The sequence below is a fragment of the Acomys minous genome, assembly GCF_964271855.1.
Source record: "Acomys minous genome assembly, chromosome: 5".
NCBI classification, from domain to species: domain Eukaryota; kingdom Metazoa; phylum Chordata; class Mammalia; order Rodentia; family Muridae; genus Acomys; species Acomys minous.
In genome coordinates, this window is record NC_140494.1 from 17,419,579 (window position 1) to 17,441,971 (window position 22,393).

Below are 22,393 nucleotides of genomic sequence, written 5' to 3' on the forward strand. Positions count from 1 at the left end.
GCCGTGTAGAAGCTTTCTGAACACTATGAGCTGTTCTAGAGACTCCATGGCTTGAGTATGCCTGTTAGAGACCGAGCAGGGAAACACGGCACCTGTCAGGATTCTTCTGTGCCTCTCAGTGCAGCCTTCTTCCTTCTATGGTGTGGCGTATAGACCACTAGGATTGATAGGGTAGGTCTTATCACCTACTATTAAAAAAGGCAAGTCAGAATTAGAAGCCCAAAATTACGATTCCCAACCTCTTAAATATGTATCACAATATGTGAAAATATTCTACTCATTCTTTCTATCCTTTTATTTTAGTTAACTAATTAATTAATCAATTAAGTTGTGCTTGGCTTGGCTAAAGATTGATAGGCCAAGAAAATCAAACAGAAAATTAGAGGATTTTTAAAAAATGTAACTTTAACTTCTGATGTCCTTTCCATCTTTGAGATTTATTACCTCTTTTTTTTTCCATTTTAAAAATTATGTTTATTTTTTAACATATACATTTATGTTATTACACATAAATAAAATAAACTATACACATCAGGAAGAAACATGAAACAGCCAGAGAGATTTATTTACTTCTTTTTTTACTTACTCTTTGCAAAGCTTTAGTTACACACTCAAGAAACTTCAAAAAAAATTTAAGTTACTGGAGTTTTATTGCTTCAAGGCAGACTCAAAACCCACAGAGTCCTGCTGATACTAAAAATCCCATGATAAAAATAGATATCAGAGGATTGGGTTTCGCCCTGCGTGTTCCTCTCATAGCAATGAGATGCTGATATAGATATCTGACCGCAAGAACACAGACCTTTTCTCAAGACCCAGAAGGTGATTTAATTCCCATGGGGACACATTTTGGCCTGCGCTATGCTTGGTTGATTAAAGACTCACGTACAAGAAAAGAATTGTTCTTCTTGTATTCTCTGTGCTGTTTGTAGGTAGAAACCCACAAACTGTCATTAAATTTGCTTTTCATGTCTTAAAAAGTAAATTGTCCTTAGAGTGTTTCATTTGCTGTAGTTAGGCATCTGGCATTATTCCAGCTTTGGTTCAATCTGACGTTTGCACCACTGTCCGCAGTGCTTTCTGTTCTCTCTTTGGCTGTCTATGTTCCTGAAAACCGAGTGCGTCTTTTTAGAGACATCTCTGCCAGAGTTGCCTGCATTGTTACAGGCTTTTTAGCTATTGTTGCCTTGCCTATCAAAGGGAAGGGGAAATAAATGTGATGGTCCCAATTTGCGATTCTCCTTGATAACCCTACTACCCTCTACCCTTGTAATCAAGAATTGAGCAGGATGTGAAAAGTGAACTGGTATTGTCAAATAATTAAAAAAAAAACTGTAGTCCTCTCCTTCGCATTTTCAAAATTCTCTTAAATTTTGTGAAAGCTAGAGAGGCTTATGTTAGAACCAGAGAAGAGTGATTTGCATGGGTATATCCACTCAGCTAGATGGTATTTTTTTCTTCATAAGCTTACATTTCCTGCGTGAAAAATATTATAATTTCAATGACATAAAACTATGATCATTGTGTGACTTTCTCTGGGAAGTTACGGAATGTCTATTCACTTCAGATCATCAATGAAATTATTCCATCCAGGTCCAACTTGGTGAATAAGTGAGTTTATGGAGTGGCTTGTAGGATAAGTGTGGATACAAGGCTACATATATGGGCATGGCGGGCACAAGTGACTCAATGGCAGCTCCCTCATGGAAAAACCACTGCAGCATGCATGCTAACTCACGGAGGCTGCATCCCTGACACTCCCTGATCAATATAGGTAGCTCCATAGCTACCTCTTCTCCCCAGCAATTATTTGTTGCTTCTATAATCCCAGGGACAGCCCCTGTGAGTCTTGTAAGTTTCATAAACCTCCTAAGCTTTCCTGGATCTATGAGATATTTTCTCCAACTAAGAGAGAATGTTAGAATCTAGAAGAAAGGGCTGCAGAATAGTAATGCAATATGTTTGAATTACCGACTATATCATAACTCAGACATACAACTGAAATGCTTTTCATGTTGGTCACTTAAAAAGATTGCGTAATTGTTCCTAAAGTTTAGTTGAATTTAATTTTTTTTTTTAAAGATATGAACAAGCATTCCTGACTAGTTTGGTTGGATTGAGGCCTGAAAAATATTTTTGGACAGGACTTTCAGATGTTCAAAACAAAGGGACTTTTCAATGGACTGTGGAAGAGCAGGTGCAGTTCACACACTGGAATGCCGACATGCCAGGTATGCGTGTGCTGTGCTCAGATCCCTCCCTCACCCCGTCAGCCAAGCCTGTCGTTCATTTTCTCCATGCACCTTTCCAAATGTACCATGGAACTCAGTTGTGTTTTGGTCATCTTTAAATTTCTTCTCCTCTCTCCCTCCTATCCATCTTGCAATATTCTAGGCGGGGGGAGGAAGAGAAAATGGGTTTGGTACTGGTATATTAGAAAAGAAGCAACATTCCAAGTACTCACAGATATTGGCCTGATTTCTGAAAACTTAAGACTCTATAGGAAGGCTTGGAAGGACAGCAGGTTACCAAGAAGAGACTTGATACCCTATGAGCATATACAGGGGGAGGTAATCCCCCTCAGGAACAGTCATAGGGGAGGGGAATAAAGGGGAAATGGGAGGGAGGGAAGAATGGGAGGATACAAGGGATGGGATAACCATTGAGATGTAACAAGAATAAATTAATAAAAAAAGGAAAAAAAGAATCTATAGGAAGCAGGTGTCAAACTTTTCCCTGGAGCTGAATATGAATAGTAGTGTGCTGGAGTGGCGGACCAAGGAGAGTGTTAGTGGGGAGTCATTGCTCCAGTGTTTTCCATGTATCTTTATAGCTAACCCTTTCCATTGCTTGCATTTTAATTTATTCTTCTAAGAATGGCCAGGGAGAAATAAGAATCTTTATTTAAAAGATTTGGAACTTGGAACTCAGGACTTGTAGGACTAGAAATGTCCAAGCTTAGATTTATGCTAACCCAGGTAGTAAGCAAGTCTGAGGGTATCTGGTTTAAACCAACCAACTGCCCTGGCATTTTGACTTGTTTTCTTTAACTTGGAAACCATATGTGGCCTCTCTAACAGACCCCCGAAAGCTATTTTGTCATCTTTCTACACTGGCATTACTGGCAAATGCTATTACTGGAAGTGACACACTCAGAAAGTTCAGCACCCTTTACAGAAAACAAGTCATGGTGTCAGAATTACAAACTACGTGAGGAATAACCACTTACGTGTACGCGTTTGCTACTTGGCCCAATACATCCTAACTTCCACCTGCTTTTTGAATGCGCATTCTCAGCTTTGAGCGAGGAACTGATGTTATCAGTCAGGGTATTGTTTGTGCAACTGCTATATGATTATTAAATTATAAAACATTATAGGACTTGGGAGAGCCCCAGATCATGCAAATGAATGTATTATTTTTTGTTCGTTTCAATCTTGATGAAAGTCACAACTCTTTTTTAAAAAACTTTTATTAATTTATTCAGATTACAACTCAATTGCCATCCCATCACTTGTATCCTCCCATTCCTCCCTCCCTCCCGCTTCCACCCTATTCCCCTCCCCTAGGTCTATGACTGAGGGGGACCTCCTCCTCCACTATATGGTCATAGGCTATCAAGCCTTATCTTGGTATCCTGCTTATTGAAAGTCACAACTCTTATTATGTAGCTTTGTCCTCTTCAGGAGGATTCTGAGTGATGAGCCCTGGCATGCCTTTAAGGATAAAAACACATTAAACTAGAATTGTAACTCAGCTGTGACCTGGAGACAAAGTCTCCTGATCCGAATATCAAGAAAAATGAATGAATCTTGTCATGAGTGGGTCACTGCAGCCTCAGTTGTCACCCATTGCAGAGCAGTCCTTTGCAATGCAAGACTGTCAATGGAGGGAATGGCCCTCGGAATCTGAAAAAAAAAATCTCAGGAAACTGGGGGACTTAGAGAAAACATATTAAAAAAGATATGTCTCCTTAGATCTGTGATAATAAATGTTTTAATATTTAATAGCCTTTGAAAACTACTGGTAAAATATTAGCTCTTCTTAGCAGCAAGAATCCGGATATTTTCCAGAATTACAACCCTTTGATTCTCTGGTCCTTGGGTGACTTTGATGAACTTCTTCATTACCCACATCACAACTCTACATAATAGATCTTTGTTTGCATTTTAGGATGAGGAAGCAAGAGAGCTTGAGTAACTTATCCAAATCCTCCAGCTCAGATGTGTCTGGTTTGGAAATCTATTAAGTGCTTTGGTCCTAGGGACTAAAGTGGGCCATGGGGGCGGGACCTCAAAGAATTAAAGAGGAAAGAAAGAAAAGCTGGCAGAAGGGCCAGAGGGAAAATCCATCATGGTATTATTTTTGTTATTATAGCAGAAATATTTTATCATTAAATGTCTAAATGTGGGCCACCCTGGCAGATATGGAAAACATGGGATATTATCAAAACTTTCTACACTTAAACAATGATCATGTTGTGTGTATAGACCACAAAAATAAAAAGGCAACAACATGGCAACCCTGCTTCCAAATGGTGCCTTTCATTATAGCGTGCAGGGACGAATCACACTATGTCACCACTTTGATTGCCTTTCTTGAGTGTGGTGCATCTTCAGTAAGTGACCCATTGATTGAGTTTTACTTTGTGCTTTAATGCAGGACGAAAGACAGGGTGTGTCGCCATGAAAACTGGAGTGGCAGGTGGTTTATGGGATGTTTTGAAATGTGAAGAAAAGGCAAAATTTGTGTGCAAACACTGGGCAGAAGGAGTGACTCGCCCACCAGAGCCCACAACCACCCCTGAACCCAAATGTCCAGAAGACTGGGGTACGAGCAGTAAAACCAGCATGTGCTTCAAGGTAAGGAAAACCTGACAAATCGTAAAGACTCTGAAATATCCAAGAACTGAAACCACACAACAGAAAATGAAGCACACAACTCAGGCTCCACCCGTAGACATTTTAATCTGATTTTATGGATGGAGAGTGTGATGGATAGATAGAAATGACTCATTGACTGAGACCCACAAACACACCCAGAAGCACAGGTGAGACTTTCAGAACTGTCACCTCATCTGCTGTGTTGTTCTCATCTCCTTTCTGCTCCTCCATTTCCCATGGCGTTCTAACCCTGGGCTGAGCTTGTAATTCTTGCTTAAAAGTGTGTCCCTTCTTACCCTAAGGGACATTTTTGCCCTTGCCTTCAAGCCTAAGCTTTATGCTACTTTAACTGGCAAACTGGCCCACAGTTATGTTGTGTCAGTTCTGCAGGGTTCATGTTCCATTTCTCCAATTTAATACCAAACGATGGAAGATGAAAGTATTGCAAGTGCTTAGCCCCTCAATACCTTTAAATGGGGATTCAATATTCTGCTATTATTTTATATATTCTTAGACTGAACCCTGTTTTCTCCTGATGAAATCAAGTTCACCAAAATAATCAACCAGTCAAACACAAATAGGTGCAACACCAGAAACAAACAAACAAGCAAGCAAACAAAAGCACACCTCCAGTGAAATAAGGGTTTGGTTTTTCCCCTGTGTTGTCATAATCTTCACAGAAACATTTGGATTTACTTTAATACATAAATGTATCTACTGCTCAGGCCATCTTTTATTTAATCTCTTTCATAGGCACGCGAGCCTGACGTGCTTCAGAAGATAGTTTGGCGAGACAGATGAAGAATTCAGTCAGAGCCTTAGGGATGTAGCGCAGGGGTAGAGCCCTTGCTTATCATGTGAGAGACACTGAGTATCCTCCTCAGTTCTAAGTAAAACCAAACCAAAGCAAACAAAAACAAACCAAACCAACCAACCAAACAAACAAACAAAACAGCCCGTGAGAGAAGTCTATGGGAGTAAGCAAAGCAGAAACATAATTTCTGAAGGAGAATTACAGAAAAAGTGAGAAATTGAGGGATAATAATAATAATAATAATAATAATAATAATAATAATAATAATAATAATAATGAAAGAAGTCAAAGTAAGAGTAACTCTGAAGAGTACAAGGGATTCCCCAAAGAGGAAAAACTGTTGCTCTTCTTTGTTCAGGGTAATTCTATAGCAGAAACTGAACAAAGACTAAGATAATTTCATTAGTTGACCGTTTAGTTGGCCCCACTCTCTGTGCATATTCTTCTGGCCTGAACAAGGAGATGGCCATGCCCTCTTCCTGTGCAGCCAAGCCAGTTAAGGGTGGGTGGAGTCTGTCTCCTCATTCTGCTTTGTTAGGTAGTCACCTTGACTTTCTGCTAGCTGTTAGTCACTGGCTGGCGATGGTTCCTCCATACTTGCCAAATGCTGATATCTAGTCCAAATGTTCCTCAATAGCTGTCACAGAGTGGTTGCATTGGTTTTAGTTGACTCTGGAATGGTCTAGGCTCTGCCTCCTGGAATAGGTAGGCCTTCTTAGCAGCTATCTTTACTTACATATTCTTTTCAAGGGCTTTGGAAAACCAAGGACTTTGGGAGACCAGTGGACTCTGGGCCCACTCTTACCTGCAAACGTCTTTGTTTTCCATTCCTATCAGTCCTTTTTATGCGAATCCTTTCTCACTGTAACATGTGAACCACTTGCCAATTTGACCCTGGTCCTTTCCCTTACTCCCGACAGTTAGCTAGCTCCTGCATTATTGAGCATGTCCTATAATACCATTGTGGATCCTATTTGCAGACCTCTGGGCAATGGAACCTAGTACTGAATTACACAGTTGGTAAAATTTGATTTAACTTTAACCCCTTTCTGTCAGATGAGAGTCTGCTGTGGTGTGTGTTCTATCACTTGCGAAAACTTAAGGAAAAGAGACAGCAGGCTTTGAAGGACCCCACCAACACTGTTGAAAGTTTGCCAGGCTACTCATTGTGTATGCTGAACAGGATAACAAAAAGAACAGCATTTTGCTTATTCAGGTTTAGTTTCTCTGTATCAAAACTTTGTTAGTTTTTTCATGACCCAATGCAATTTTTCATACTTAACCAAATTATTCTCCTTCTCCTTCACAATGAGCTGTACACCCAATCCACATGTCGTCAGCTTCCAATATTTTGATCTAATTTTCCCATGCTTTAAACTGCTTTTATTTTGCAAGGCTTTCTCAATGGAATTACTGCCCCGTGTTTAGCTATCCAAATAGCCGTTCATAGATTGATTCTCAACCGAGAGACTTGCATTGTTTGGGACCGTTGTACTGCTTGCTTTTTCTATAAATGAAATTTCGTTGAATGCAGGTAGTGTATTTGTTTCGATCTGATAAGCTACCAAATGTAAAAGGAATTCCCTTTATTTTTCTTTAGCTGTATGCAAAAGGAAAACACGAGAAGAAAACATGGTTTGAATCTCGAGATTATTGCAAAGCTGTGGGCGGAGAGCTGGCAAGTATCAAGAGTAAAGATGAACAACAAGTGGTCTGGAGAATGATTACGTAAGTCCCTCTTCTGGTACCTGTCAGTGCCTATAGTGCAGAAAAAAAACTTACGTTTCTGTATCAAATCTCCAATCTAGAACCTCCTTCTAATCAAGTTGCCGTTCAAAATCCTTTAATAACTGTAAACCCTACAGTCAATCACTCTATAAGTAGACAAGACATTCAATACATATTTGAATGAATAAATGTCTTTTTATGCTTGACTATGACCTTCCTCCCCCACCTCAAGTAGTGGTCCATTTTTCAGGGCATTGGTAAGTGGTACCCAAATTCACATTTTTCTTAGTCACTTCTCTCTCTTTGCTGTGACTTAAATGTGGCACAACTTTATTGTGGCTTATAGCTTGAGAGGCCGGTCATGTCTACCATGGCAGGGAAAGCATGATATTAGGAGTGGGAGGCCAGCTGGTCACATTGCATTGGCATCAGGAATTGGGAGGTACATGGGGGAGGGGGCTGGGTTAGCGATCTCATTGTGCAGTGTAGAACACCCGTCCAGGGAACTTCAGTCTAACCAAGATGATCCCTCCTGGGCATGCCCGGGGTCTTACAGGCTCTAGCTAATCTCTCACAGGTGTACCCAGAGACTCGCTTGGTAGATGATTCTAGAACCATCAGGTGTGCGATCAATATTAACCATCAGGGGCATCCTCTGTAGGACACATATTTAATTGTTAATCTCTTTGTGTACTGTCTCATGTGTGTTTCAGAGGTACCTATGAACTCCTGATGGTCCTTTGAATGACTAAAGTCCTTTCCGGAAGCGACATTTACTTTCTTTGTATGTTGCAGGGGTAGTGGAAGCTACCATGAGCTGTTTTGGTTGGGACTGACCTATGGGAGTCCTTCAGAGGGGTTCACCTGGAGTGATGGTTCTCCTGTAAGTATATATGTTGAATATATGTGTTTCTTACCTTGTAGAGTATTTATTTTGGCATTATCATTTGACCTAATTGGTGTTTTGTTTAAGGCGAGTTGGAGGCATTGTTTTGATGCAAAATGAATGTAAGTGTAATATAGACTCACTGTCCAGTACTGGCCTCCATGTAGATGAAAATATCCTAAAGGGTGAAAATCCATATCACCTATTTATGCAAAATGGCTCCATTCTGCACAGAAAGAACATTTAGAAAGTTGAATGTCTTCAAAGCTGTTTTGCAGCTGCCTTTAGCTCCATGACACTGGACAGGGCTTTGACAGCCATCAGAGTCTGTCACACTCCTCCACATTTGAGACATGGGACACTCTGGCTTTTGCTGTCTTTTGCCTGGTCATCACAGGGAAGGGTGTTTTATAAAATTAATGGTTCTTCTCCTTAGAATTTATGGGCATCTTCCAAAGTGCTTAGGTGACATGGTTTATTTGGTGGCTGCATTGGTATTCGGAAAACCAATCATAATTGTTAATCCAGAACTGTTCAGACTCTGATCACTGAAAACCACCTCAGAGGACCCACACCCAGGGCCCCGGTTTGTTTCCATTGTTCATTTTGGCAAAGGTTGGTCATTTTGTTAGCCACATTTTATAAGCCCTTTTCTTCTTTAATTATTTTTTCTGTAGCCTGTGTGATAGAGGGGAAGTTTCCAACGACTTACTGAAATACCATCCCCTAAGAACAGGCTGTAAATTTACGAAATTACAATTGCTGACCGAGAAGTGGAAGTTTCTTGCTAACTTTTTCCTACATATAAGCCTCACTTCTGTGACCCTTGGATCCATTCTGTTTAATGAGAATAAAGAAACTGTTGTAAGAATCCATTCCCTACTCTAGTCAGCTTCAGAAGTTTCCATGTAATAAAAGCTGTTTCTTTCTCGCCCATGTCCATAAAATGTGCTTCCAAACCTAAAAATAAAAAGCAAATGAATGAATAAATCCAAACACTCCCCCCCTCTTCTCTCTCTTTTTCCCAATTTGGATTTGCACTGGTGTGATATACGTGGCTACTGTCGGCAGCCTGATGTTTCTAACACAGCCTGGTGGTGTGGTGAAGGTTGAGTGTAATGTTTCCACCATAGGTTTCTTATGAAAATTGGGCTTACGGTGAGCCAAATAATTACCAAAATGTTGAATTCTGTGGTGAGCTGAAAGGCGACCCTGGTATGTCTTGGAATGATATTAATTGTGAACACCTCAACAACTGGATTTGTCAGATAAAAAAAGGTATGGACCCTGACCCCTCTTTCTCTTAGATTACAGAGCTAGCCTTCTGACACGCCCGCTGGCACAAACAAACAAACAAAAATACCAGCATCAGGGAAGTGTGGGGCCCTTATTTCACAGGATAAGAATGAAGGCGTTGAGAACAGATAAATGTTCCAAAGGAACAGAAGATCAAAAGGCCACCCGAGAATCCTGGACAAGAGTCACGTCCTCAGAAATGTTCCCACCAGCAGCTGGGACGCGGGCCATCCTCTGCAGCTGCAGGGGCAAGTGGGAGTCCTGCCTGGTAGTACAGGCAACACAGTTTTGCTTTCTGGAATTTTCATTCCCCTGACCTGTTTTATCCCTGACACAGACAGGTACAAGCTCTCTCCTTGTTAGGTTATTTTAACATTCAACACACACACTAAGAACCAGTAACGTAGAGAAGATCCTGGCATTATAGGACCCCATCATATTATTAGTTATGGTGACTTGGAAATTAGCCAAAAGACAGGTTAGCCATTGAGGTCAGAGGATCTGGGTTATGACAAACAAGGGAACAAACTCACCTTTGAATCAGAATGTGCCTTGACGCCATTGAAGGCACAGATGGATGGAACCACGTTGCCCTCTGCTGTTGAGGAATGGTCGTGGCTGCCCCAGTCTGCATTTAAGAGGCCTGGTACTGCCCTCTGCTGGCTGGAGGCACATGTTTTTTTTGTTTTGTTTTGTTTTTTGTTTGTTTGTTTGTTTGTTTGTTTTTTCTTCTCATTCTGGGTTAGCATCCTTCCCAGTTTCCAGTATAGAGCAATCAATGGGCTGTATTTAAAAAAGATTTCCTGCTGCCAGCGACTCATTATAGCCTTTTTAAAAAAGTCTTGTTAGTAGCTTTGTTTTTCTCTGGTAGATAGAAAATATATTAATCTGAAGGCTAAGTGTTACCCAGGCCAACTCATCTGATTCCAACAAAAGCCAGATAGTAACTATTTTGAAAGAAAAATAACTTTAAAAATTCTAGCAAGTAAAAATTCAGTAAGAATCTTTGAAGAGACTATATTTATATTGTATCTATACATAACACACATAAAATAGTTTTAGATGATGAACTGTACATTATTTCATAGCTACTACTAAGATGTCTACCTGGAAAACTGCTGTGACTGCATACAAAAAATTTAAATTTTTACCCTGTCAATTTATAAACATGGTTAATCCCTTTTTATAATGGGAAAGGGGGCTAAAAACCAGACAGTTTAATCCTGTGCTTTGTATTTGAAATGGGACTTCATGATTATGAAATTAATGTTCTCTTTTTCCCCCTTTATATGGTACTATTTGGGCCTAGAAAATGCCTTCTCACTTATGGTGGCCACTATTCAATTTTATAAACCTTAATTTCTTCTTATTTTTTCTCCCTCTCAGTCTCTCACCACAATGTGATGTGAATTGGGGGAAGGAATGAGGCAAGTGTAGAAAATTGTCAAGGTTTTTTATTGACATAGGAAAATGCAAGGAGTGTACTAGTGGGTGCTTGACTACTTTCCATATTTTTGTTTTACAGGAAAACCACTACTACCAGAGCCCACACCTGCTCCTCAAGACAGTAGGTGTCCCTGTGTTTTCTAATTTCTTTATTATAACCTTTTCTGGCTCTTTTCCTTTCTTTCTCTCCTCCTTCTCCTCTTTCGTTTCCTCTTCTTTTTTGTTTTTTGAGTCAGGGTTTCTCTCTATGTAGCCTTGGCTGTCCTGGATTCACTTTGTAGACTAGGCTGGCCTCGTCTAGTGATCCATCTGCCTCTGTCTCCTTATTGCTGGGATTAAAGGTGTGTGTCACCACACCTGGCTCCTTTTCTTTCTTAATAAAAGGAAGGTGATGGGAAGAGAGTTCTTCATATCTTTGAGGATCTCTGGAAAGGTTGGAGTTTTGTCTCCAGAGTGGAGAACACACACCACTTGCTCTGCCAGCATGATTTCTTGTGGTTTCATGAGTCAAGTTCAAGGGTCCAGGGCTTTCCTTAGCACATGACCAATGACTTGTAACATGGTGGCTCAAAGCAGCACACAGTTACTCCCCGAGAGCTCCAGAAGTCAGAAATCTGAAATTGATTGCACTGAGTCAAAATCCAAACTTTCTCCCACATTACCACTACCCCAGAGGTCCTGGCCACTTGCCTTCACTCTCCAAACAAGCCTTGTAGCATCTGGGTTGATTGGTCACATTGCCTCCTTTTGAGTATTGGACCTTTCTCTCTGTGCCCTTCCCTTGAGGAATCTTCCATTATATTTAAAGTCTACTCAGATAATCCAAGATAATCTTTGCTTCTCAGGATCCTTAAGTAGAGCACATTCACAAAGTTCCTTCCATTATCATCTGACATACATAAGTTCCTAGAATTAGGTCATAGATGTCTTTGCAGCTGTTCGCAGTGTAGAAAAATAAAATCCCATGCTTCTACACATCTTCTTCATGAATTAACTGTCCCTTGAACAACTATCTATAGGAAGTTCTAGAGTCTTCTGTTGTTGTGTTTGTGTGTTTGTTTGGTGGGTAGTAGGATGGAATCTGAGTTTTCATGGTCTCGTTTTCTTGGTTCATGGACGTCGGGCACAGGTATAGGTCTTCCTAGATCTGCTGTCCCGCCAGTGAAAATAATGCCAGGAGCTCTTTTTACCCATTAGCCACCCATGGATCTTACTTAGGAAAAGGAAAGGGAGGTCAGTCTCTTCAGTGAATTGACAGAAGGTAGGTATTTGTCTTGGAACAATCTAGTTTGTCCCTGGCTGACATTCTCCATATTTTGGCATCTTGGAATTGTTCATATCTTTGACATAGCTATTGTTCCTACAGCTACAATCTTTATGAGAGAGAGAGAGAGAGAGAGAGAGAGAGAGAGAGAGAGAGAGAGAGAGAGAGAACATATCCACATATACATAATATATATCTTTTCCTATGACTTTCTTTTTTCAGATCCACCGGTTACTGCAGATGGGTGGGTTATTTACAAAGACTACCAGTATTATTTCAGCAAAGAGAAGGAAACCATGGACAACGCCCGAGCATTTTGCAAGAAGAATTTTGGTGACCTTGTTACTATTAAAAGTGAAAGTGAAAAGAAGTTTCTATGGAAATACGTAAGGATATAATTAAGAGTAGGACAGCACGCTATAGCAAAGATGATTTCTACACTTAGCACCTTAGAACATACTTTTAAATTATGTACTAAATTTGAGGCTCCTAAATTGAGGGTAAATGATTCAAGTTCCTGAGACTGTGAGCTAGGAACATACTGAGGGCTATAGACTATTGTTTGGATATCCATTGTGGAATCACAGAATCCAGAGATATTTTTAAGTCTACACATTGTGGAAATCTCTGAGTTTGTGGATTTTATTTTCCAAAATCACATCTTGACTAATTGTTATATCTTAATCCTAGACCACTTGGATGACATACAGTATGATTATTAGTTTAAAAATCTCTTTGTTGGATCAAATTATTGGTGAACAGATAGTATAGTGTTATTAGTCATATAAAAATCTTAGTAATACCCAAATTATCAGCTATTCCTGAAAGTACAATTGTTTTTCTTAGTACTTGGCTGAGTACCTTTCTGCTCAAAAGAAATCTTCACATGGTCTTATCATTTCCAAGAGAGAAAGTAAGGAGTATAGCAGAAAATGGACTTATCAATATTTAAAGGAAAAGTTCAGCTGACTACGAAGATATGGAGATGTAGTTTAATATTATCAGCTTTGTGGATAAGCCTTGAATTGAAACTCCCAGGATACAACCAAATGGTGTATAAACTCCTATTTGTAATAGATACTGTATATTAAGTCCTTAGGTGTGAAAATGTATTTCTTTAGGTGTACAAATCCCACTGCCTATTTTATTTTAAAGAGTCTTTTCAGCACCCAAGTATTATAGATATTTGGTATTATAATGAATTACCTAAGGCACTTGCTTTATAAACACAAGTTATTGCATTGGAGCATATTTTGTGATCCTTCTGAATATAATTCTACAGTATTTATTCATGAATTTACCCTTGGGGAACATAAATAGGCTGCTTGACTAATGCATAGGTTTTGCCCAAGAAGTTGCTTTGTAGATGACTATAAATTCTGCATGTAAACTTTCCCATCCTAGGTGAACAAGAATGGCGGACAGTCACCGTATTTTATTGGCATGTTGATCAGCTTGGATAAGAAGTTCATGTAAGTAAATCAAACTAAAGCATCATGGCTTAAGATAGCGATCTAGACCTTTCCTTGCTGAATGCAGTAAAAATTCCATGGAGATCTGAATCTGAAGGAAAAAAAATCTAAAATGAGAAAGGAAAACTATTTAAGGTGATTCTGTTAAGATTTTCAACATTGTTAATAATTTAAAAGCTCAGAATTGGATTTAATCTCACAAAATGTCACTAGTTTTTATTTTGGGGTACTCAGCTATTAGTAAATCATTGAGTAAGACAATATGTTAAATATAGATGAATGCTGATTTGCTTTAAAAGTTAGAACCCTTTTGGGACCAGTTTTGGTTAACAGGGCCAAACATCCCCTTTCCTGTGCGCTACCTTGCAGCAATGTGTTCAAGTTCACAGTGAAACTTTCCTCTCAAAAGAGTAGACTCATTTTCCCCTTAGACTTGAGGCCAGGAATGGTTTGCTGAGAAAGGACATTCTTATGTCTTGGAGGTTTCTTTCTGTGTTCATTGATATGTTCCCCTGACTTTCAAGAGCAGATGTGTCTGTCTGTCTCCCACATAGATGTCACAGTGGCACGCATTCTGTGGGAATTTTGAGCAGTGGAGACCTAAAGTCAAGTTTGTTATAGAGAATAGGGACTTTGGGTGGGTGTCCCTATGGACAAACACCCATTTGATCATCTCTAAAACAAGAGGGCTGGTTTTATGATTTCTTTCCGGCTCTCAGAGTCATTGGATTTCTATAACTTATGGCAATAGTCATTGGCTCACCCGCTACATGAAAAAAGATGGAGTAAGCAAAAGATTCAGGGTGGAGCTAATGAGAAAGTCTGTATTTGCCTCCTCTTTTATAAGTGCTTAAGTTGTGTGGAAATCATGATTGAAGAGTACTGTGGAAAGAATTCTGCGTCTGATTCTAAACTAACCAGGCTAAGCATATCTCCCTCTTTGGGCCTATTGGAGCTTGCTCTGAGGAGAGCAAAGAGGGTGGGCCAGCATTCAGTATTTACTTTAATGCACTAATTAATGCATCCTCTTAGTTGATTCTTTAGGGATAGACTATGAAAACTCCAAATAGAAACAGGTTGTATTTTACAAGAATAAGCCTTTCATTGTCTGTGAACTTGACCTGAAGGTATTGGGGGCCACTAAAGAGGATACCAAGTGCCAGGCATTTGGGAGTTTCTGCTTGTTTCTCTAGGTGCCCCCCTTCTGTTCGTTAATCATCCTATGCCCCCGCCATCATCTTGGTGTATTTGCCTTTTCCCAGCTCTTAAATTGTAGACAGTCATTTTTATGGCTAAGTTGTTGAAAAAAAAAAACCGCTTCAACTTTCTTTTCCAGTTGGATGGATGGAAGCAAAGTGGATTTTGTGGCTTGGGCCACAGGGGAACCCAACTTCGCCAACGATGATGAGAACTGTGTAACGATGTACACTAATTCAGGTAGCTCACACGCTGATCGTGTTGAACATGCTTTGGGGTATGATGTGTGCCCTTCCCTACATCTCTAGGCTAAAAGTGGCAAGCAATGCATGAACATAGGAAAAGAACAGAGACTCCTGGTTTAATCTGCATAACAATTCTGTTTGCAAAGATACATTTATCAGGGTATTCATCAGGAAGCTAACAATGACACATCATCTCATTTCTTCCACATTGTGAGGCATTTTTAACGTTCTTAATGAGAGGAAAATACCTAGAATATGCTCATAACCACTTTTATCTCTCCCTGGCTTTCCCCTCCCCATCTCATAAAATGGTAATGTTGATGTAATTTGTCTTTTGTTAAGATTAAACAAAGTAGCAGCTAAAGCTTGAAGCATACTTAAGTGTTATAGGTATATATATTGCATAAGTTCTTCTAGTCATGTATGAAAACAAGGAGAAATTATTCTGACCCGTTTTGTGAGACTCCTCCTCAGGGCCTGTGTCTCTGAAGGTACGTTGTTTTTTAACTAAGAGCATGTCGGTCTACCTTAGCTGTTCTCCCTCACAGGGTTCTGGAATGACATCAACTGTGGCTTTCCAAATAACTTCATCTGCCAGCGACATAATAGCAGCATCAATGCCACCGCCATGCCTACCACACCCCCAACCCCAGGTGGCTGCAAGGAAGGTTGGCATCTGTATAACAACAAGGTATCAGAAAAGTTAATCTCAGTCTTGGCATTTCTGTTGCTTGCTTTTCTTGATGATATGTAAAAATATACAATAGGAACAAGAGAGATTCTGGCTCCGGTTTCAGAGGACAGAGTCTATCATAGTGGAGTAGGTGGGGGCATATGGTAGCGGGCTCATCAGACCTTAGTGGATTAGGACAGAGGACCGGAAGCAGATCCAGCTGCATCCTTAAAGGTCCACCTCCAGTGTCCTATATCCACCAACCAGGCTCATGCCTTAAAGATTGCATATTCTCCAGAACCCGGCACCGGCACCTGGGGCCCAAGAGTTCAGATCTACAAGCCTATAGGGAGCATTTCCCAGTGAACCCCAACAGCACTGTTCACCAATAAACACTGACAAATCCCAATCTCACCACTCAAAGCTAATTTCACCTACATTATCACTTTAGGACAGATTTTACAAGGATAACTGGAGAGTCCTACCACAGATTTTCAATGGAAAATAAGAACATACTTGAGATGTTATTCAAAGATCTGTGCTCTTTATCTCGAGGAAAAAAAACTCTGCCAAGAAAATCTGTGGGCCATTCAGCTGATTTAATTTTTTTTAAGTACTCATTTGATCCTGAGAAAATTTATATTTATAATTTTTATGAATAATTTGATTTATTGATGTGAACTTTGTTATCTTCAGCTAAAACTTCTACTTTTGTCCCCCCTTTCCATTTCAGTGTTTAAAAATTTTTGGATTTGGTGCAGATGAAAAAAAAAGTTGGCATGATGCACGGAAAATTTGCACAGATTTTCATGGAAACCTTGTGTCCATAGAAAATGCAAAAGAACAAGGTGTGTAAGTTATGTTCCTGGAAGTAATGAATATGTATGTAAATTTGCCCTTATACTAGTAGCCTATTGTTTATTATAACTGACTTTTACATTTTTCTCTAGAATAAGAGCCAGTAGGTGGAAAAATTCTCTCAATTACTTATCATGAGTGGTTTTATTTAGTGTTAGATACCATATTGGGATTTTTTTTCTCCATAGAGTCCTTGCCCATTTGTGGACAAGGAAGTGATATTCACAGAGCCTTGCTTGGTCAGAGTGGAACTTGGAATCAAAACTGTGGGTACCAAACAAAATCCAACCCCACTACCAACAAACCTGTTATACAGAGAGCCAACGAAGAGTAGTTCTGAGAATAAAATGAGCAGCTGCTGATTTCCCATATATCCCTTGTCTGGCCCTTGGTCCTATAATTTACAGCCCAGCAAAACTGAGATTTTAATGTGAATTTTGAACAAATGAAGGAAAAGGGTCTTCTGGTGAGCTGATACAAGGATGAGGTGGACCTATGGAAGTTCCTGATAAGAGAGCATTACCACAACCATATAGAAGATTCTAAAATTAACACATTCTCTCAAAAGAAAGAAATTGGAGCTGAGGGGATGCCTCAGTCAATAAAGAGCATATTGCATAGACTTGAAGACCTGAGTTCAATCCTCAGCAACCATGGTCAAACCCTGGGCTGGTTACATACAACATACATGGTCCCAGCACTTGAGGAGGCAGACAAGAGGATTTCTAGCCAGCCAGCCCAGCAGAACCAGCAGTCTCTAGGCCAGTAAGAGGCCCTTTTTCATAAAAATGTTGAGTGGCTCCTGAGGAGTAACACAGAGGTACCTTCTGGTCTTGATATACATACCCACATATACGAACATACATATTTTCTTCTACACAGAAAAAAAAGTCATTGACCACTCTTGTGTGACTTTTTGGGGACTGCCTTTGCTAATATAGCTATCCCATCCAGTTTATGATTTGTGCTGTAAGGAAGCCATTGTCTAATGTCAGGAGATACCGTCTAAGCTATTTGCTGGGTTTGGAATCTATGGCAATTGAGTTAAAGATTAGAGAACCTCAAGTTAAACACTTTGAGAAAAAGAACACCCTGCCTTCAAAGGGTCATCTTGTATGGTTCTAAGAGGAAGATCTGGGCCAGTGAGGGACCATTGCAGGGAAATAAATATAGGTTCAAAATGAGGAGGCGCCTCTAGTAGCAAGGACTGGTTGGATACAGTATTGCATGAACACTACAGTGTTTTCAAAGGTGCTTACTTTGGAGAGTGCTCAAGTGGACAGTGTAGAGCCACATACACCTGCCAGTATGCTGTGTGTAGAAAAAGTTCAATAGAGGTTTGTTGTGTGTATAAATTTATAAGAAGGTTATAGGAAAATATACCAGATATTCCTATTCTTTTCTCTTTTTTTTCTTTTTAAATTTTTGGTTTTTCAAGACAGGGTTTCTCTCTGTGTAGCCTTGGCTGTCCTGGACTCACTTTGTAGACCAGGCTGGCCTCGAACTCACAGCGATCCATCTGCCTCTGCCTCCTTAGTGCTGGGATTAAAGGTGTGCACCACCACGCCCAGCTATACCAGATATTCTTTAAACATCTCTTTTTGTTTGCTAGGTGTGTGTGTGTGTGTGTTGGCATATGCTTGTATGGTGTGTGCATGCATTCATGTGCAGGTGCACATAGCTGTGTATACTCACATGTAGACCAAAAGAGGACACCAGTTATCTGCTGCTTTGTCACTTTCTGCCTTGTAATTTGGAGTTGGGGTCTCTCACTGAAGTTGCAGCTAGGTTTGCATTCAGCTAGTCCTAGTGATCTTACTGTTGCTATCCTCAGCATGCTGAGATTACAGGCATCTACAACATTACGTCCAGCTTTTACATGAGTTTGGGATCTAGACGTGGGTCCTCACTCTTACTTCTTTATATTGCCAGCCCCAGAGCATCTTTAATTTTCAAAACAATTATCCAAAATCACATATCTGAAAAGGCACAGAAAAGAACCTGAGTGTTGCTCTCCCAAATGCTTGGTCTATCAATGCACAGATGTGCACTCTCTTTGAGCACATTTTACAGGAGACCAACAAGCTTCCACAAGAATCTTTGACAAGTTCACCAGCTGTTCAGATACCCAAGGAAAAGGGCCAAACCATAACACATGATACAAGAACATAACATTCACGTTGCTCAAGCTGGCTTACCACATTTTTTTGCCTCAGCTACCCAGCAGAGAAACACAGTAATGGATTTCCTCTCTTCACCACAAAGTGCTGATTCCTGGCATAGCAGAATTAGAACCTGAGCAGTGAGATGTGCAGAAGGAAACAATTTTCAGATAAAATAACATTATTCCTGGCAACATGGACACATGCTGTTGAATTCTTTATGTGGCTGTTGGCAGTGGGGAGAAGTCAGTGACGTATGCTACCACATAGAGCTCTTCCGCATCACATTTCAAGATCAGCAGAAGGCAGAAGTTACAATCTTATTTAGCAAACAAGTAAAACCAAAATGAAGATCTCTTTGCACTCTTAGTTCGCTAAAGGAGATAGGAAGAAACACATTTGGGGGTATTTTTTTTTTATCTTTAGTTAATTGAGAAAATTCATATTTACATTTTTCTAATGTAAATTTTCTAATGTAGATTTTTCTAAATCCTTACCCCATTTTCAAATAGAAGAGCCTTGTTCATACTTACATCCATGCTCTTGTAGTTGCTCACACATGAGCAGGTAATTATGTTTCTGTAGACTTTATTTTGCATTACAAAGGTTTGGTGGTGGTGGTGGTGGTGATAGTGGTGGTGGTGATGGTGGTGGTGGTGGTGATGGTGGTGATGGTGGTGATGGTGGTGGTGGTGGTGATAGTGGTGATGGTGGTGGTGGTGGTGATGGTGGTGATGGTGGTGGTGGTGGTGATAGTGGTGGTGGTGATGGTGGTGATGGTGGTGGTGGTGGTGATGGTGGTGGTGGTGATGGTGGTGGTGGTGGTGATAGTGGTGGTGGTGATGGTGGTGATGGTAGTGGTGGTGGTGATGGTGGTGGTGGTGGTGATGGTGGTGGTGGTGGTGGTGATGGTGGTGATGGTGGTGATGGTGATGGTGGTGGTGGTGGTGGTGATAGTGGTGGTGGTGATGGTGGTGATGGTGGTGGTGGTGCTGCTGCTGGTGATGGTGGTGGTGGTGGTGGTGGTGATGGTGGTGGTAGTGGTGGTGATGGTGGTAGTGGTGATGGTGGTTATGGTGGTGCTGGTGGTGCTGGTGGTGTTGGTGGTGCTGGGTAAAAACCACATGCATGTGGCTGCCTCTGGAGGCCAGAAGAAGGTGACAGAACCTTTGAGGCTAGAGTTACGGATGGTTGTGAACTTCTCAGGGTAGATATTAGGAATTGAACTTGGGCCTTCTGAAAATGGAGCATTCTCAATGACAGAGCCATCTCTCTCTCTCTCTCTGCTTTGTATTTTCTATCAGAGTCTCCAAATACTGAGTCATTCTATTTCTTGCCCATATTCATGGGCCATAGATTGCTGTTTTAATAAACAGAGAAGCTGTCTACCTAGCAGGCCATGGTCCAGGTGTGGATGATGGGATTAAGAAGCAGCTATTGAGAGAAGCATGGGGCATGCTGAAGGGAAGGCACAGTGCATGTGGACACTGGAATCTTTCATTGTTTCTGGGTATTTGTTCCTGCCCTCTCTGCCATAGAATTCCTGATGCAACAAAAAGCCATAGTATTTTGTATACCCTAGAACTTCCTCTTCTGTGATGTGAGAGTGTTAGATTAAAGATGTCTGGGTCTGTACATTCTCATTAGATGGCCAATGCTCCCTAGGAGTTGTTTTCTTGGAGGGATCCTTATTAGGTAAATCTTGCTTGAGTATTTTGTGATACTGAAGATTTGGGAGCAGGGCACTTCTTGTCTTGATAAATGGCTTTTATTTTCAGAGCTTTTCTGCGTTGGAAACTCTTCATCTCCTAATTATTGTCATCAGATGATTTTATTTATAGAGCCAGGGCAGCTGATAACTTACAAGATGCTTTTTTCTTTTCTTTTCTTTTTTTCTCTTTTTTTGGTAGAGAGGGAGAAGTATGGAGGACAGAAACCAGGGCCCTGTCCATGCTATGTCCTCAGTCACCTTTTTCCATCTTATTTTGAGATAGGATCATGCTAAGTTGCCCAGGCTGGCTTTGAGTTCACTCTGTAGTCCAGATGGCACTGAACTTGTACCCTCACCCTGCCTCAGAATCCTGGGAATACACTCCTGTGCCACCTGTGCCCCAGTACCAAGGGATCCAACATCCTCTTGTAGCCTCATCAGGCACCCCAACACATGTGACCTACACACACACACACACACACACACACACACACACACACACACACACTCACGCACACCAGATAAGACCCTTAAAATGAAAATGCAATATAGCATTATATGAGAGGTTTTAATGAATTTGGCAGCATGCTTCTTTCTGTAGACTAGTAGGCAGCTGCAGCCCATATTGAGGTTTCTAACACGAAGAGGGGATAGGGCGTGGACTTGTGGAGTCGAGACTCATTTAGCCCTGTCTCTGGTGCCTTTGCGTGGGGTACAAGTTTCCCCAATTGTCTGCAGTAATTTGCTACAAGCCCGACATGTTCTGTAAGGAACACATCCAGGTCCAAGACTCAGTTGCTGATGTGACGCTAAGAAAAGACTGTGCTTACTTTCCTGCTCTGTGCTAGGGGATGCTAAGAAAAGGCTTGAGTGTTGTGCTTGGTATTTTAGAATTGCCGTATTTAAAATACTCCTTTGTACTTGGACTGCTTGCTATCTCAAACTTCAAATTGCTTTCTGTAACTCTCTTTCAGCATTTATTACCTATCATATGAGAGACTCCACTTTTAATGCCTGGATTGGACTCAATGATATCAATTCAGAGCACACGTTCCTTTGGACAGCTGGACAAGGGGTTCATTATACAAACTGGGGTAAAGGCTTCCCTGGTGGAAGGAGAAGCAGCCTGTCTTATGAAGATGTGAGTATAATTTTCTGATCGCTTCTCCATACCCTCTCCGTGTTATTTTCTGTGAAACCTTCACCAGAATCCTCCCTCCTGTGTGTGTGTGATTTTTTTTTTTTTTGTAGATCTTAATCAACCTTAGGGGAAGGAGTGTAGATTTAGTTAAGAATTCTTCACTGGCAGTGAGCAGTAGAAATCCAGCGTTACTCTAAGCCTAAGGCTATGATCACACCATCTGCCTCTGATGCCTTGTGGCTTTCACAGCAATTGGGATGCTGGTCTGAGAGCCATCATTAGTTCTGAAGGTATCATCAGCATCATGGCCGTTACTTACCCTGTATTTCTACAGCACTTGATCTGTGCCGAAAACCATGCTAAGTGCTTGAATACAATGCAGCATAGACTGTTGTTTTTCTATAAAAAGAAAAAAAACAAAACCAAAACCAAAATACACGTTATTTCATTCTTATATCATTGAACCAGCAATTGGCTGGTGTCAAACATTATCCTAGGGGTTATGAACAGCATGAAAAAAATATGAGTCTTTTCACCTCATGAAACCCTTAAACCAGAATACAAGTCTTATATTAGAAATGAGGTAATAGAGAAATGCAAGTAAAATGGCAGAATCT

The 22,393-nt window shown here is 40.6% G+C and overlaps 1 protein-coding gene across 1 annotated transcript in view; it reads left to right on the forward strand.

The window, feature by feature from the left end:
* Positions 1-22,393, forward strand: part of MRC1 (mannose receptor C-type 1) — an 80,630-nt gene that overhangs the window by 42,771 nt on the left and 15,466 nt on the right. The window contains exons 11-22 of the mRNA XM_084781252.1: positions 2,083-2,231; positions 4,663-4,862; positions 7,298-7,425; positions 8,221-8,308; positions 9,445-9,589; positions 11,133-11,174; positions 12,540-12,703; positions 13,722-13,789; positions 15,126-15,226; positions 15,780-15,922; positions 16,638-16,752; positions 21,610-21,776. Of these exons, the coding sequence (XP_084637378.1) occupies positions 2,083-2,231; positions 4,663-4,862; positions 7,298-7,425; positions 8,221-8,308; positions 9,445-9,589; positions 11,133-11,174; positions 12,540-12,703; positions 13,722-13,789; positions 15,126-15,226; positions 15,780-15,922; positions 16,638-16,752; positions 21,610-21,776 (1,510 nt within the window). The remainder of the gene's footprint in view (positions 1-2,082; positions 2,232-4,662; positions 4,863-7,297; positions 7,426-8,220; positions 8,309-9,444; positions 9,590-11,132; positions 11,175-12,539; positions 12,704-13,721; positions 13,790-15,125; positions 15,227-15,779; positions 15,923-16,637; positions 16,753-21,609; positions 21,777-22,393) is intronic.